This window comes from Somniosus microcephalus, chromosome 2, assembly GCF_052327205.1.
Source record: "Somniosus microcephalus isolate GS21.2 chromosome 2, FLI_Smic_1.0, whole genome shotgun sequence".
Taxonomy (NCBI): Eukaryota; Metazoa; Chordata; class Chondrichthyes; order Squaliformes; family Somniosidae; genus Somniosus; species Somniosus microcephalus.
The window spans coordinates 384080380-384098169 of NC_140988.1; the positions used below are offsets into that span (position 1 = coordinate 384080380).

The window sequence follows — 17790 nt, forward strand, 5'->3', positions numbered from 1 at the left end:
CTGCCTTCCCCTCTTTTGGAGGGAATAAACTTAATAAATGTAAGGCTTACAGGAAAATTCCAAGTTTTGAAGAGCCAAAACCGATTGTAAATTTCAAGTGGAGTCTTCATCAGACTCCTCCAGAAAACTATGAAAAAAACCCACACACTGAGGATTGCACGGCTGTAATGGGTCCCGTCCGAACCAGCACGTACCTAAAGGTGACCACAACCATCACACTCCCACATCAAATCCCCCAGGGCTCAACTTCATAAAAACACTCATCTCCCCACCCTCACACACACTGTACCCCATCCAACTCCCCACCCTCACACACACTGTACCCCATCCAACTCCCCACCCTCACACACACTGTACCCCATCCAACTCCCCACCCTCACACACACTGTACCCCATCCAACTCCCCACCCTCACACACACTGTACCCCATCCAACTCCCCACCCTCACACACACTGTACCCCATCCAACTCCCCACCCTCACACACACAATGTACCCCATCCAACTCCCCACCCTCACACACACTGTACCCCATCCAACTCCCCACCCTCACACACACTGTACCCCATCCAACTCCCCACCCTCACACACACTGTACCCCATCCAACTCCCCACCCTCACACACACTGTACCCCATCCAACTCCCCACCCTCACACACACTGTACCCCATCCAACTCCCCACCCTCACACACAATGTACCCCATCCAACTCCCCACCCTCACACACACTGTACCTCATCCAACTCCCCACCCTCACACACACTGTACCCCATCCAACTCCCCACCCTCACACACACTGTACCCCATCCAACTCCCCACCCTCACACACAATGTACCCCATCCAACTCCCCACCCTCACACACACTGTACCCCATCCAACTCCCCACTCTCACACACACTGTACCCCATCCAACTCCCCACCCTCACACACACTGTACCCCATCCAACTCCCCACCCTCACACACACTGTACCCCATCCAACTCCCCACCCTCACACATACTGCACCCCATCCAACTCCCCACCCTCACACACACTGTACCCCATCCAACTCCCCACCCTCACACACACACTGTACCCCATTCAACTTCCCACCCTCACACACACTGTACCCCATCCAGCTCCCCACCCTCACACACACTGTACCCCATCCAACTCCCCACCCTCACACACACTGTACCCCATACAACTCCCCACCCTCAAACACACTGTACCCCATCCAACTCCCCACCCTCACACACACAGTACCCCATCCAACTCCCCACCCTCACACACACTGTACCCCATCCAACTCCCCACCCTCACACACACTGTACCCCATCCAACTCCCCACCCTCACACACACTGTACCCCATCCAACTCCCCACCCTCACACACACTGTACCCCATCCAACTCCCCACCCTCACACACACTGTACCCCATCCAACTCCCCACCCTCACACACACAATGTACCCCATCCAACTCCCCACCCTCACACACACTGTACCTCATCCAACTCCCCACCCTCACACACACTGTACCCCATCCAACTCCCCACCCTCACACACACTGTACCCCATCCAACTCCCCACCCTCACACACAATGTACCCCATCCAACTCCCCACCCTCACACACACTGTACCCCATCCAACTCCCCACTCTCACACACACTGTACCCCATCCAACTCCCCACCCTCACACACACTGTACCCCATCCAACTCCCCACCCTCACACACACTGTACCCCATCCAACTCCCCACCCTCACACATACTGCACCCCATCCAACTCCCCACCCTCACACACACTGTACCCCATCCAACTCCCCACCCTCACACACACACTGTACCCCATTCAACTCCCCACCCTCACACACACTGTACCCCATCCAGCTCCCCACCCTCACACACACTGTACCCCATCCAACTCCCCACCCTCACACACACTGTACCCCATACAACTCCCCACCCTCAAACACACTGTACCCCATCCAACTCCCCACCCTCACACACACAGTACCCCATCCAACTCCCCACCCTCACACACACTGTACCCCATCCAACTCCCCACCCTCACACACACTGTACCCCATCCAACTCCCCACCCTCACACACACTGTACCCCATCCAACTCCCCACCCTCACACACACTGTACCCCATCCAACTCCCCACCCTCACACACACTGTACCCCATCCAACTCCCCACCCTCACACACACACTGTACCCCATCCAACTCCCCACCCTCACACACACTGTACCCCATCCAACTCCCCACCCTCACACACAATGTACCCCATCCAACTCCCCACCCTCACACACACTGTACCCCATCCAACTCCCCACTCTCACACACACTGTACCCCATCCAACTCCCCACCCTCACACACACTGTACCCCATCCAACTCCCCACCCTCACACACACTGTACCCCATCCAACTCCCCACCCTCACACATACTGCACCCCATCCAACTCCCCACCCTCACACACACTGTACCCCATCCAACTCCCCACCCTCACACACACACTGTACCCCATTCAACTCCCCACCCCCACACACACTGTACCCCATCCAGCTCCCCACCCTCACACACACTGTACCCCATCCAACTCCCCACCCTCACACACACTGTACCCCATACAACTCCCCACCCTCAAACACACTGTACCCCATCCAACTCCCCACCCTCACACACACAGTACCCCATCCAACTCCCCACCCTCACACACACTGTACCCCATCCAACTCCCCACCCTCACACACACTGTACCCCATCCAACTCCCCACCCTCACACACACTGTACCCCATCCAACTCCCCACCCTCACACACACTGTACCCCATCCAACTCCCCACCCTCACACACACTGTACCCCATCCAACTCCCCACCCTCACACACACAATGTACCCCATCCAACTCCCCACCCTCACACACACTGTACCTCATCCAACTCCCCACCCTCACACACACTGTACCCCATCCAACTCCCCACCCTCACACACACTGTACCCCATCCAACTCCCCACCCTCACACACAATGTACCCCATCCAACTCCCCACCCTCACACACACTGTACCCCATCCAACTCCCCACTCTCACACACACTGTACCCCATCCAACTCCCCACCCTCACACACACTGTACCCCATCCAACTCCCCACCCTCACACACACTGTACCCCATCCAACTCCCCACCCTCACACATACTGCACCCCATCCAACTCCCCACCCTCACACACACTGTACCCCATCCAACTCCCCACCCTCACACACACACTGTACCCCATTCAACTCCCCACCCTCACACACACTGTACCCCATCCAGCTCCCCACCCTCACACACACTGTACCCCATCCAACTCCCCACCCTCACACACACTGTACCCCATACAACTCCCCACCCTCAAACACACTGTACCCCATCCAACTCCCCACCCTCACACACACAGTACCCCATCCAACTCCCCACCCTCACACACACTGTACCCCATCCAACTCCCCACCCTCACACACACTGTACCCCATCCAACTCCCCACCCTCACACACACTGTACCCCATCCAACTCCCCACCCTCACACACACTGTACCCCATCCAACTCCCCACCCTCACACACACTGTACCCCAGCCAACTCCCCACCCTCACACACACACTGTACCCCATCCAACTCCCCACCCTCACACACACTGTACCCCATCCAACTCCCCACCCGCACACACGCTGTACCCCATCCAACTCACCACCCTCTCACACACTGTACCCCATCCAACTCCCCACCCTCCCACACACTGTACCCCATCCAACTCCCCACCCTCACACACACTGTACCCCATCCAACTCCCCACCCTCACACACACTGTACCCCATCGAACTCCCCACCCTCACACACACACTGTACCCCATCCAACTCCCCACCCTCTCACACACTGTACCCCATCCAACTCCCCACCCTCACACACACTGTACCCCATCCAACTCCCCACCCTCACACACACTGTACCCCATCCATCTCCCCACCCTCACACACACTGTACCCCATCCAACTCCCCACCCTCACACACACTGTACCCCATCCAACTCCCCACCCTCACACACACTGTACCCCATCCAACTCCCCACCCTCACACACACTGTACCCCATCCAACTCCCCACCCTCACACACACTGTACCCCATCCAACTCCCCACCCTCACACACACTGTACCCCATCCAACTCCCCACCCTCACACACACTGTACCCCATCCAACTCCCCACCCTCACACACACTGTACCCCATCCAACTCCCCACCCTCACACACACTGTACCCCATCCAACTCCCCACCCTCACACACACTGTACCCCATCCAACTCCCCACCCTCACACACACTGTACCCCATCCAACTCCCCACCCTCACACACACACTGTACCCCATCCAACTCCCCACCCTCACACACACTGTACCCCATCCAACTCCCCACCCGCACACACGCTGTACCCCATCCAACTCACCACCCTCTCACACACTGTACCCCATCCAACTCCCCACCCGCACACACGCTGTACCCCATCCAACTCACCACCCTCTCACACACTGTACCCCATCCAACTCCCCACCCTCACACACACTGTACCCCATCCAACTCCCCACCCTCTCACACACTGTACCCCATCCAACTCCCCACCCTCACACACACTGTACCCCATCCAACTCCCCACCCTCACACACACTGTACCCCATCCATCTCCCCACCCTCACACACACTGTACCCCATCCAACTCCCCACCCTCACACACACTGTACCCCATCCAACTCCCCACCCTCACACACACTGTACCCCATCCAACTCCCCACCCTCACACACACTGTACCCAATCCAAATCCCCACCCTCACACACACTGTACCCCATCCAACTCCCCACCCTCACACACACTGTACCCCATCCAACTCCCCACCCTCACACACACTGTACCCCATCCAACTCCCCACCCTCACACACACTGTACCCCATCCAACTCCCCACCCTCACACACACTGTACCCCATCCAACTCCCCACCCTCACACACACTGTACCCCATCCAACTCCCCACCCTCACACACACTGTACCCCATCCAACTCCCCACCCTCACACACACTGTACCCCATCCAACTCCCCACCCTCACACACACTGTACCCCATCCAACTCCCCACCCTCACACACACTGTGCCCCATCCAACTCCCCACCCTCACACACACTGTGCCCCATCCAACACCCCACCCTCACACACACTGTACCCCATCCAACTCCCCACCCTCACACACACTGTACCCCATCCAACTCCCCACCCTCACACACACTGTACCCCATCCAACTCCCCACCCTCACACACACTGTACCCCATCCAACTCCCCACCCTCACACACACTGTACCCCATCCAACTCCCCACCCTCACACACACTGTACCCCATCCAACTCCCCACCCTCACACACACTGTACCCCATCCAACTCCCCACCCTCACACACACTGTACCCCATCCAACTCCCCACCCTCACACACACTGTACCCCATCCAACTCCCCACCCTCACACACACTGTACCCCATCCAACTCCCCACCCTCACACACACACTGTACCCCATCCAACTCCCCACCCTCACACACACTGTACCCCATCCAACTCCCCACCCTCACACACACTGTACCCCATCCAACTCCCCACCCTCACACACACACTGTACCCCATCCAACTCCCCACCCTCACACACACTGTACCCCATCCAACTCTCCACCCTCACACACACTGTACCCCATCCAACTCCCCACCCTCACACACACTGTACCCCATCCAACTCCCCACCCTCACACACACTGTACCCCATCCAACTCCCCACCCTCACACACACACTGTACCCCATCCAACTCCCCACCCTCACACACACACTGTAGCCCAACCAATTCCCCACCCTCACACACACTGTACCCCATCCAACTCCCCACCCTCACACACACTGTACCCCATCCAACTCCCCACCCTCACACACACACTGTACCCCATCCAACTCCCCACCCTCACACACACACTGTACCCCATCCAACTCCCCACCCTCACACACACTGTACCCCATCCAACTCCCCACCCTCACACACACTGTACCCCATCCAACTCCCCACCCTCACACACACTGTACCCCATCCAACTCCCCACCCTCACACACACTGTACCCCATCCAACTCCCCACCCTCACACACACTGTACCCCATCCAACTCCCTACCCTCACACACACTGTACCCCATCCAACTCCCCACCCTCACACACACTGTACCCCATCCAACTCCCCACCCTCACACACACTGTACCCCATCCAACTCCCCACCCTCACACACACAATGTACCCCATCCAACTCCCCACCCTCACACACACTGTACCCCATCCAACTCCCCACCCTCACACACACTGTACCCCATCCAACTCCCCACCCTCACACACACTGTACCCCATCCAACTCCCCACCCTCACACACACTGTACCCCATCCAACTCCCCACCCTCACACACACTGTACCCCATCCAACTCCCCACCCTCACACACAATGTACCCCATCCAACTCCCCACCCTCACACACACTGTACCTCATCCAACTCCCCACCCTCACACACACTGTACCCCATCCAACTCCCCACCCTCACACACACTGTACCCCATCCAACTCCCCACCCTCACACACAATGTACCCCATCCAACTCCCCACCCTCACACACACTGTACCCCATCCAACTCCCCACTCTCACACACACTGTACCCCATCCAACTCCCCACCCTCACACACACTGTACCCCATCCAACTCCCCACCCTCACACACACTGTACCCCATCCAACTCCCCACCCTCACACACACTGCACCCCATCCAACTCCCCACCCTCACACACACTGTACCCCATCCAACTCCCCACCCTCACACACACACTGTACCCCATCCAACTCCCCACCCTCACACACACTGTACCCCATCCAGCTCCCCACCCTCACACACACTGTACCCCATCCAACTCCCCACCCTCACACACACTGTACCCCATACAACTCCCCACCCTCAAACACACTGTACCCCATCCAACTCCCCACCCTCACACACACAGTACCCCATCCAACTCCCCACCCTCACACACACTGTACCCCATCCTACTCCCCACCCTCACACACACTGTACCCCATCCAACTCCCCACCCTCACACACACTGTACCCCATCCAACTCCCCACCCTCACACACACTGTACCCCATCCAACTCCCCACCCTCACACACACTGTACCCCATCCAACTCCCCACCCTCACACACACTGTACCCCATCCAACTCCCACCCTCACACACACTGTACCCCATCCAACTCCCTACCCTCACACACACTGTACCCCATCCAACTCCCCACCCTCACACACACTGTACCCCATCCAACTCCCCACCCTCACACACACTGTACCCCATCCAACTCCCCACCCTCACACACGCTGTACCCCATCCAACTCACCAGCCTCTCACACACTGTACCCCATCCAACTCCCCACCCTCCCACACACTGTACCCCATCCAACTCCCCACCCTCACACACACTGTACCCCATCCAACTCCCCACCCTCACACACACTGTACCCCATCGAACTCCCCACCCTCACACACACACTGTACCCCATCCAACTCCCCACCCTCTCACACACTGTACCCCATCCAACTCCCCACCCTCACACACACTGTACCCCATCCAACTCCCCACCCTCACACACACTGTACCCCATCCATCTCCCCACCCTCACACACACTGTACCCCATCCAACTCCCCACCCTCACACACACTGTACCCCATCCAACTCCCCACCCTCACACACACTGTACCCCATCCAACTCCCCACCCTCACACACACTGTACCCCATCCAACTCCCCACCCTCACACACACTGTACCCCATCCAACTCCCCACCCTCACACACACTGTACCCCATCCAACTCCCCACCCTCACACACACTGTACCCCATCCAACTCCCCACCCTCACACACACTGTGCCCCATCCAACTCCCCACCCTCACACACACTGTGCCCCATCCAACACCCCACCCTCACACACACTCTACCCCATCCAACTCCCCACCCTCACACACACTGTACCCCATCCAACTCCCCACCCTCACACACACTGTACCCCATCCAACTCCCCACCCTCACACACACTGTACCCCATCCAACTCCCCACCCTCACACACACTGTACCCCATCCAACTCCCCACCCTCACACACACTGTACCCCATCCAACTCCCCACCCTCACACACACTGTACCCCATCCAACTCCCCACCCTCACACACACTGTACCCCATCCAACTCCCCACCCTCACACACACTGTACCCCATCCAACTCCCCACCCTCACACACACCGTACCCCATCCAACTCCCCACCCTCACACACACACTGTACCCCATCCAACTCCCCACCCTCACACACACTGTACCCCATCCAACTCCCCACCCTCACACACACTGTACCCCATCCAACTCCCCACCCTCACACACACTGTACCCCATCGAACTCCCCACCCTCACACACACACTGTACCCCATCCAACTCCCCATCCTCACACACACTGTACCCCATCCAACTCTCCACCCTCACACACACTGTACCCCATCCAACTCCCCACCCTCACACACACTGTACCCCATCCAACTCCCCACCCTCACACACACTGTACCCCATCCAACTCCCCACCCTCACACACACACTGTACCCCATCCAACTCCCCACCCTCACACACACACTGTAGCCCAACCAATTCCCCACCCTCACACACACTGTACCCCATCCAACTCCCCACCCTCACACACACTGTACCCCATCCAACTCCCCACCCTCACACACACACTGTACCCCATCCAACTCCCCACCCTCACACACACACTGTACCCCATCCAACTCCCCACCCTCACACACACTGTACCCCATCCAACTCCCCACCCTCACACACACTGTACCCCATCCAACTCCCCACCCTCACACACACTGTACCCCATCCAACTCCCCACCCTCACACACACTGTATCCCATCCAACTCCCCACCCTCACACACACTGTACCCCATCCAACTCCCCACCCTCACACACACTGTACCCCATCCAACTCCCCACCCTCACACAATAATACAATACAATACAAATCGCTTTATTGGCATGATAAGGTACATCTTATGTTGCCAAAGCATCAAAATACATTTATGGTTGAACACATAAACGCGGTTCCATTCATACAGTGTATAAACAGGTATATCCCTGAGTTTATAAATATATTTTCGCCTTGTTTATATATACTCTTGTCTTAGTTTACTGGTTGTCCCTCTGTTCATGGCAAGCTGTAACATAGTGTGCCGCCAGTGTTACACAGCTTCTCTCCTCCCCCAGTAGGAATGGGAGTTTTTGGTTGTCAGTCAGATTACTGAATTCAGGGCATATTTGTGAGAATTTTTGATAGAAATTCTCTCTGATGCCCTGATATTTTCCACAGGCTGTGAGGAAGTGCATCTCTGTCTCAACTACTCCCTGACTGCAGTGAGCGCATATCCTGTCTTCTCTTGGCAGCCTGGTCTGCCTGTGTCTGCCTTTTTCGATCGCTAGGCTATGTTCGCTAAGTCTGTACCTTGTCAAGGTTCTTCTCAGTTTGTTATCCTTTACCATGGTCAGGTAATCAGCTATGTTGTATTGTCTGTTTAGGGCCAAGTAGCAATTGAGTTTGCTTTGGGTTTTTGTTGTTTCTGCCCAATATGACAGATATTTTTCCTTTTGCTTAGCGACGATTGTGTTGGGTCGAATTCTTTGTGTTACCCTGTCACTGTCCTGGGGCTGGTTATTGTTAGTATTGTTATTAGCTACTTTATTGAGTCCCAGGACTAGTTGACTGAGGGTATTCTTCTTTATGGTCAGCTCTTGGCATTTCAGGGCGTCGTAGTGATAGCATTGGGGGTTGCTCATTTGTAGGTGATTCCAAAATTTGGTGGCTCTTTTTTGGATAGTGATTATTAATGGGTATTGGCCTAGTTCCGCCCTGCATGCGTTGTTTACTGTTTTCCTTTGAGTCAGGAGGATACTTTTACAGAATTCCGCATGTAGGATCTCAATTGGGTGTTTGTCCCATTTTGCAAAATCTTGTTGTGTTAGTGGTCCCCAGACCTCACTGCCATAGAGTGCAATTGGTTCAATTACTGATTTGAAAATTTTGAGCCAAATGCTAATTGGGATTTCTATTTGGATTGATTTTTTGATGGCATAGAAAGCCCTTCTTGCTTTCTCTTTCAGTTCATTCACAGCCAGTTTGAAGTTTCCCGTAGAACTGAATTTTAAGCCCAAGTATGTGTAGTGAGTGGTTTGTTCAATTTTGGTTGTTCCTACTGTGAAATTTATTGTGGGTCCATGTTGTTTGGATCTTTGCTGGAACACAAGGACTTTGGTTTTTTGGGGATTTATTGTCAGGGCCCAAGTCTGGCAGTACGACTCCAGCAGGTCCAGGCTCCCCACCCTCACACACACTGTACCCCATCCAACTCCCCACCCTCACACACACTGTACCCCATCCAACTCCCCACCCTCACACACACTGTACCCCATCCAACTCCCCACCCTCACACACACTGTACACCATCCAACTCCCCACCCTCACACACACTGTACCCCATCCAACTCCACACCCTCACACACACTGTACCCCATCCAATTCCCCACCCTCACACACACACTGTACCCCATCCAACTCCCCACCCTCACACACACACTGTACCCCATCCAACTCCCCACCCTCACACACACACTGTACCCCATCCAACTCCCCACCCTCACACACACTGTACCCCATCCAGCTCCCCACCCTCACACACACTGTACCCCATCCAACTCCCCACACTCACACACACTGTACCCCATCCAACTCCCCACCCTCACACACACACACCGTACCCCATCCAACTCCCCACCCTCACACACACACTGTACCCCATCCAACTCCCCACCCTCACACACACTGTACCCCATCCAACTCCCCACCCTCACACACACTGTACCCCATCCAACTCCCCACCCTCTCACACACACACTATACCCCAACCAACCTTCCACCCTTTCACACACACTGTACCATATGTTTAATCAGTAGTTAACCATGCAGTACATGCCCTGGGAGTGTTTGATGGGACAGTGTAGAGGGAGCTTTACTCTGTATCTCACCCGTGCTGTACCTGCCCTGGGAGTGTTTGATGGGACAGTGTAGAGGTAGCTTTACTCTGTATCTAACCCTGTGCTGTACCTGCCCTGGGAGTGTTTGATGGGACAGTGTAGAGGGAGCTTTACTCTCTATCTAACCCGTGCTGTACCTGCCCTGGTAGTGTTTGATGGGACAGTGTAGAGGGAGCTTTACCCTGAGTCTAACCCCCCGTCCTTACCTGAGTTGAGAGTAGCTGGGAGAGAAAGCGGAAGCTGTGTGAAATCCATGCATTCTCTGGGCACAGAGTTGCCACAGTAATGTCAGGCTGCCTCCCCAACTCACACAAGCAACCTGTGTTCTGCTTATAAACCCCAACAGGAAGCAGCCGGCCCATGAGCATACCTTGCTTAAAGTGCAGGATAATTACAAGGCGGTGGATTGCTTCCTAACCCTCTTCCCTGTCCTCGCAAAGCGGATCGAGCGAAACATCGAAGAGCTGCAAATGGTTGCGGACGACATCGATACTTGTCACCGACGCGCCAGCATTGCCACCGTTGTGGGCAGCGGCACCAGTGTGGTGGGAGGGTCTCTAATACTGGCAGGATTACTCGCTGCGCCCTTCACGGGCGGGGCATCCTTACTGATCACCGGGGCGGCCGTGGCTGGCGGTATTACCTCTTCCTCTGCCAGTATAACGGAAGCCTACATGAACAAGGGCTATCAGAAAAAGGTGGACGAGATTCTTGTGCGGTACAACAGCGACAGCAAAGACCTGATGGAATCTTTCAAGGTGGCCTATGGTGCTATTGAAAGCCTGACTCAATTGAGCGAGGCGGACATGGCTGCCGGGCTGGCAAAGCGTCTGGGCCTCCGTCCCGTCTCAGTCGGGCACAACGGCTACAGGTTGCTGAGCGCCATGCTGGCCCAGCGGACGATGGTGGAGATGTCCGTACTGCAGCGACTGGCGACGGAGGTGTCGGCGCTCTTCGGGAGCCTCCAGCGCGGCAATTTGGTGGAGAGCACGGGCTACGTCAGGAACCTACTCTTCGGGACGCCGCTCGTGGTGTCCAGAACTGCCAAATTTGCCACCGCGGCGCTGTCCTCGGCCTTCGTGGCGTGGGACATCTACTCCTTGGTAACGGAGACCGTGGACCTGCGCAAGGGCAGCAAGACAGAGCTGGCCCAGCAGGTGCGGAGCAAGGCGCAAGAGATCAAGGAGAAGCTGCAGACCTTTGCGGGGATTTTTGGAGCCATCAAGCGTGCTTCTGGTGGCAGCAGCGCCACAGCGACACTTTAGGCAGGAGTGAGGGTCATGGTGGGACAGCGATGGGGGATCTTCAATCAGTGCTGGTTGTACTTGAGATATAAGCTGACTTGGACGAGGCTCCCTCCTCGCACTGCCTGCTAACTGCACGATGTCTAACCACCTACAACCAAATCCTGCTGTTTCAGGGAGTGAACGCACTGCCTGATGTGTTATGAGACATGCAGGGCAGAAGGGCCCAGGTACCAACAGGGTGACCAACCCGGCTTGGACGCATTCCTGGAGCTTTCATCACATGACCTCCAAATGCCTCGCACCTCCTGCCCCATCCCCACACACTCTCGCCATTGGTCGCCCAACAGCCCATGTACACTCTCCGCTATCACGGACTCTACCCACCCATTTAATCTCCTCCCACAGCCCATGTACACTCTCCCCTATCATGGACTCTACCCACCCATTTAATCTCCTCCCACAGCCCATGTACACTCTCCCCTATCCTGGACTCTACCCACCCATTTAATCTCCTCCCACAGCCCATGTACACTCTCCCCTATCATGGACTCTACCCATGCATTTAATCTCCTCCCACAGCCCATGTACACTCTCCCCTATCATGGACTCTACCCTCCCATTTAATCTCCTCCCACAGCCCATGTACACTCTCCCCTATCATGGACTCTACCCACCCATTTAATCTCCTCCCACAGCCCATGTACACTCAACCCTATGATGGACTCTACCCACCCATTTAATCACCTCCCACAGCCAATGCACATTCTCCCCTATCATGGACTCTACCCACCCATTTAATCTCCTCCCACAGCCCATGTACACTCTCCCCTATCATGAACTCTACCCACCCATTTAATATCCTCCAACAGCCCATGTACACTCTCCCCTATCGTGGACTCTACCCACCCATTTAATCTCCTTCCACATCCCATGGACACTCTCCCCTATGATGGACTCTACCCACCCATTTAATCTCCTTCCACAGCCCATGTACACTCTCCCCTATGATGGACTCTACCCACCCATTTAATCTTCTCCCACAGCCCATGTACACTCTCCCCTATCATGGACTCTACCCACCCATTTAACCTCCTCCCACAGCCCATGTACACTCTCCCCTATCGTGGACTCTACCCACCCATTTAATCTCCTCCGACAGCCCGTGTACACTCTCCCCTATCATGGACTCTACCCACCCATTTAATCTCCTCCTACAGCCCGTGTACACTCTCCCCTATGATGGACTCTACCCACCCATTGAATCTCCTCCCACAGCCCATGTACACTCTCCCCTATCATGGACTCTACCCACCCATTTATCCTCCTCCCACAGCCCGTGTACACTCTCCCCTATCATGGACTCTACCCACCCATTTAATCTCCTCCCACAGCCCGTGTACACTCTCCCCTATCATGGACTTTACCCACCCATTTAATCTCCTCCCACAGCCCATGGACACTCTCCCCTATCATGGACTCTATCCACCCATTTAATCTCCTCCCACAGCCCATGTACACTCTCCCCTATCATGGACTCTATCCACCCATTTAATCTCCTCCCACAGCCCATGGACACTCTCCCCTATCATGGACTTTACCCACCCATTTAATCTCCTCCCACAGCCCATGGACACTCTCCCCTATCATGGACTCTACCCACCCATTTAATCTCCTCCCACAGCCCATGGACACTCTCCCCTATCATGGACTCTACCCACCCATTTAATCTCCTCCCACAGCCCATGGACACTCTCCCCTATCATGGACTCTACCCACCCATTTAATCTCCTCCCACAGCCGATGGACACTCTCCCCTATCAGAGACTCTACCCACCCATTTAATCTCCTCCCACAGCCCGTGTACACTCTCCCCTATCATGGACTCTACCCACCCATTTAATCTCCTCCCACAGCCCATGTACACTCTCCCCTATCATGGACTCTACCCACCCATTTAATCTCCTCCCACAGCCGATGGACACTCTCCCCTATCATGGACTCTATCCACCCATTTAATCTCCTCCCACAGCCCATGTACACTCTCCCCTATCATGGACTCTACCCACCCATTTAATCTCCTCCCACATCCCATGGACACTCTCCCCTATCATGGACTCTACCCACCCATTTAATCTCCTCCCACAGCCCATGGACACTCTCCCCTATCATGGATTCTACCCACCCATTTAATCTCCTCCCACAGCCCATGTACACTCTCCCCTATCATGAACTCTGCCCACCCATTTAATATCCTCCAACAGCCCATGTACACTCTCCCCTATCGTGGACTCTACCCACCCATTTAATCTCCTTCCACATCCCATGTACACTCTCCCCTATCATGGACTCTACCCACCCATTTAACCTCCTCCCACAGCCCATGTACACTCTCCCCTATCATGGACTCTACCCACCCATTTAATCTCCTCCCACAGCCCATGTACACTCTCCCCTATCGTGGACTCTACCCACCCATTTAATCTCCTCCGACAGCCCGTGTACACTCTCCCCTATCATGGACTCTACCCACCCATTTAATCTCCTCCTACAGCCCGTGTACACTCTCCCCTATCATGGACTTTACCCACCCATTTAATCTCCTCCCACAGCCCACGTACGCTCTCCCCTATGATGGACTCTACCCACCCATTGAATCTCCTCCCACAGCCCATGTACACTCTCCCCTATCATGGACTCTACCCACCCATTTATCCTCCTCCCACAGCCCGTGTACACTCTCCCCTGCCATGGACTCTACCCACCCATTTAATCTCCTCCCACAGCCCATGGACACTCTCCCCGATCGTGGACTCTACCCACCCATTTAATCTCCTCCCACAGCCCATGTACACTCTCCCCTATCATGGACTCTACCCACCCATTTAATCTCCTCCCGCAGCCCGTGTACACTCTCCCCTATCATGGACTCTACCCACCCATTTAATCTCCTCCCACAGCCCGTGTACACTCTCCCCTATCATGGACTTTACCCACCCATTTAATCTCCTCCCACAGCCCATGGACACTCTCCCCTATCATGGACTCTATCCACCCATTTAATCTCCTCCCACAGCCCATGTACACTCTCCCCTATCAGAGACTCTACCCACCCATTTAATCTCCTCCCACAGCCCATGGACACTCTCCCCTATCATGGACTCTATCCACACATTTAATCTCCTCCCACAGCCCATGTACACTCTCCCCTATCATGGACTCTACCCACCCATTTAATCTCCTCCCACAGCCCATGGACACTCTCCCCTATCATGGACTCTACCCACCCATTTAATCTCCTCCCACAGCCCATGGACACTCTCCCCTATCACGGACTCTACCCACCCATTTAATCTCCTCCCACAGCCCATGTACATTCTCCCCTATCATGGACTCTACCCACCCATTTAATCTCCTCCCACAGCCCATGGACACTCTCCCCTATCATGGACTCTACCCACCCATTTAATCTCCTCCCACAGCCCATGTACACTCTCCCCTATCATGGACTCTACCCACCCATTTAATCTCCTCCCACAGCCCATGGACACTCTCCCCTATCATGGACTCTACCCACCCATTTAATCTCCTCCCACAGCCCATGGACACTCTCCCCTATCATGGACTCTACCCACCCATTTAATCTCCTCCCACAGCCCGTGTACACTCTCCCCTATCATGGACTTTACCCACCCATTTAATCTCCTCCCACAGCCCATGGACACTCTCCCCTATCATGGACTCTATCCACCCATTTAATCTCCTCCCACAGCCCATGTACACTCTCCCCTATCAGAGACTCTACCCACCCATTTAATCTCCTCCCACAGCCCATGGACACTCTCCCCTATCATGGACTCTATCCACACATTTAATCTCCTCCCACAGCCCATGTACACTCTCCCCTATCATGGACTCTACCCACCCATTTACTCTCCTCCCACAGCCCATGGACACTCTCCCCTATCATGGACTCTACCCACCCATTTAATCTCCTCCCACAGCCCATGGACACTCTCCCCTATCACGGACTCTACCCACCCATTTAATCTCCTCCCACAGCCCATGTACACTCTCCCCTATCATGGACTCTACCCACCCATTTAATCTCCTTCCACATCCCATGGACACTCTCCCCTATGATGGACTCTACCCACCCATTTAATCTCCTTCCACAGCCCATGTACACTCTCCCCTATGATGGACTCTACCCACCCATTTAATCTTCTCCCACAGCCCATGTACACTCTCCCCTATCATGGACTCTACCCACCCATTTAACCTCCTCCCACAGCCCATGTACACTCTCCCCTATCATGGACTCTACCCACCCATTTAATCTCCTCCCACAGCCCATGTACACTCTCCCCTATCGTGGACTCTACCCACCCATTTAATCTCCTCCGACAGCCCGTGTACACTCTCCCCTATCATGGACTCTACCCACCCATTTAATCTCCTCCTACAGCCCGTGTACACTCTCCCCTATGATGGACTCTACCCACCCATTGAATCTCCTCCCACAGCCCATGTACACTCTCCCCTATCATGGACTCTACCCACCCATTTATCCTCCTCCCACAGCCCGTGTACACTCTCCCCTATCATGGACTCTACCCACCCATTTAATCTCCTCCCACAGCCCGTGTACACTCTCCCCTATCATGGACTTTACCCACCCATTTAATCTCCTCCCACAGCCCATGGACACTCTCCCCTATCATGGACTCTATCCACCCATTTAATCTCCTCCCACAGCCCATGTACACTCTCCCCTATCATGGACTCTATCCACCCATTTAATCTCCTCCCACAGCCCATGGACACTCTCCCCTATCATGGACTTTACCCACCCATTTAATCTCCTCCCACAGCCCATGGACACTCTCCCCTATCATGGACTCTACCCACCCATTTAATCTCCTCCCACAGCCCATGGACACTCTCCCCTATCATGGACTCTACCCACCCATTTAATCTCCTCCCACAGCCCATGTGCACTCTCCCCTATCAGAGACTCTACCCACCCATTTAATCTCCTCCCACAGCCCGTGTACACTCTCCCCTATCATGGACTCTACCCACCCATTTAATCTCCTCCCACAGCCCATGTACACTCTCCCCTATCATGGACTCTACCCACCCATTTAATCTCCTCCCACAGCCGATGGACACTCTCCCCTATCATGGACTCTATCCACCCATTTAATCTCCTCCCACAGCCCATGTACACTCTCCCCTATCATGGACTCTACCCACCCATTTAATCTCCTCCCACAGCCCATGGACACTCTCCCCTATCATGGACTCTACCCACCCATTTAAT

General features: G+C 55.0%; 1 protein-coding gene across 1 annotated transcript in view; it reads left to right on the forward strand.

Moving 5' to 3' along the window:
• LOC147123823 (apolipoprotein L6-like) overlaps positions 1–14234 on the forward strand; it is an 89403-nt gene extending 75169 nt beyond the window's left edge. Inside the window, exon 5 of the mRNA XM_085967303.1 lies at positions 11567–14234. Coding sequence (XP_085823429.1) covers positions 11567–12485 — 919 coding nt within the window. The 3' untranslated portion in view covers positions 12486–14234. The remainder of the gene's footprint in view (positions 1–11566) is intronic.
• The last annotated feature ends 3556 nt before the right edge of the window (positions 14235–17790 follow it).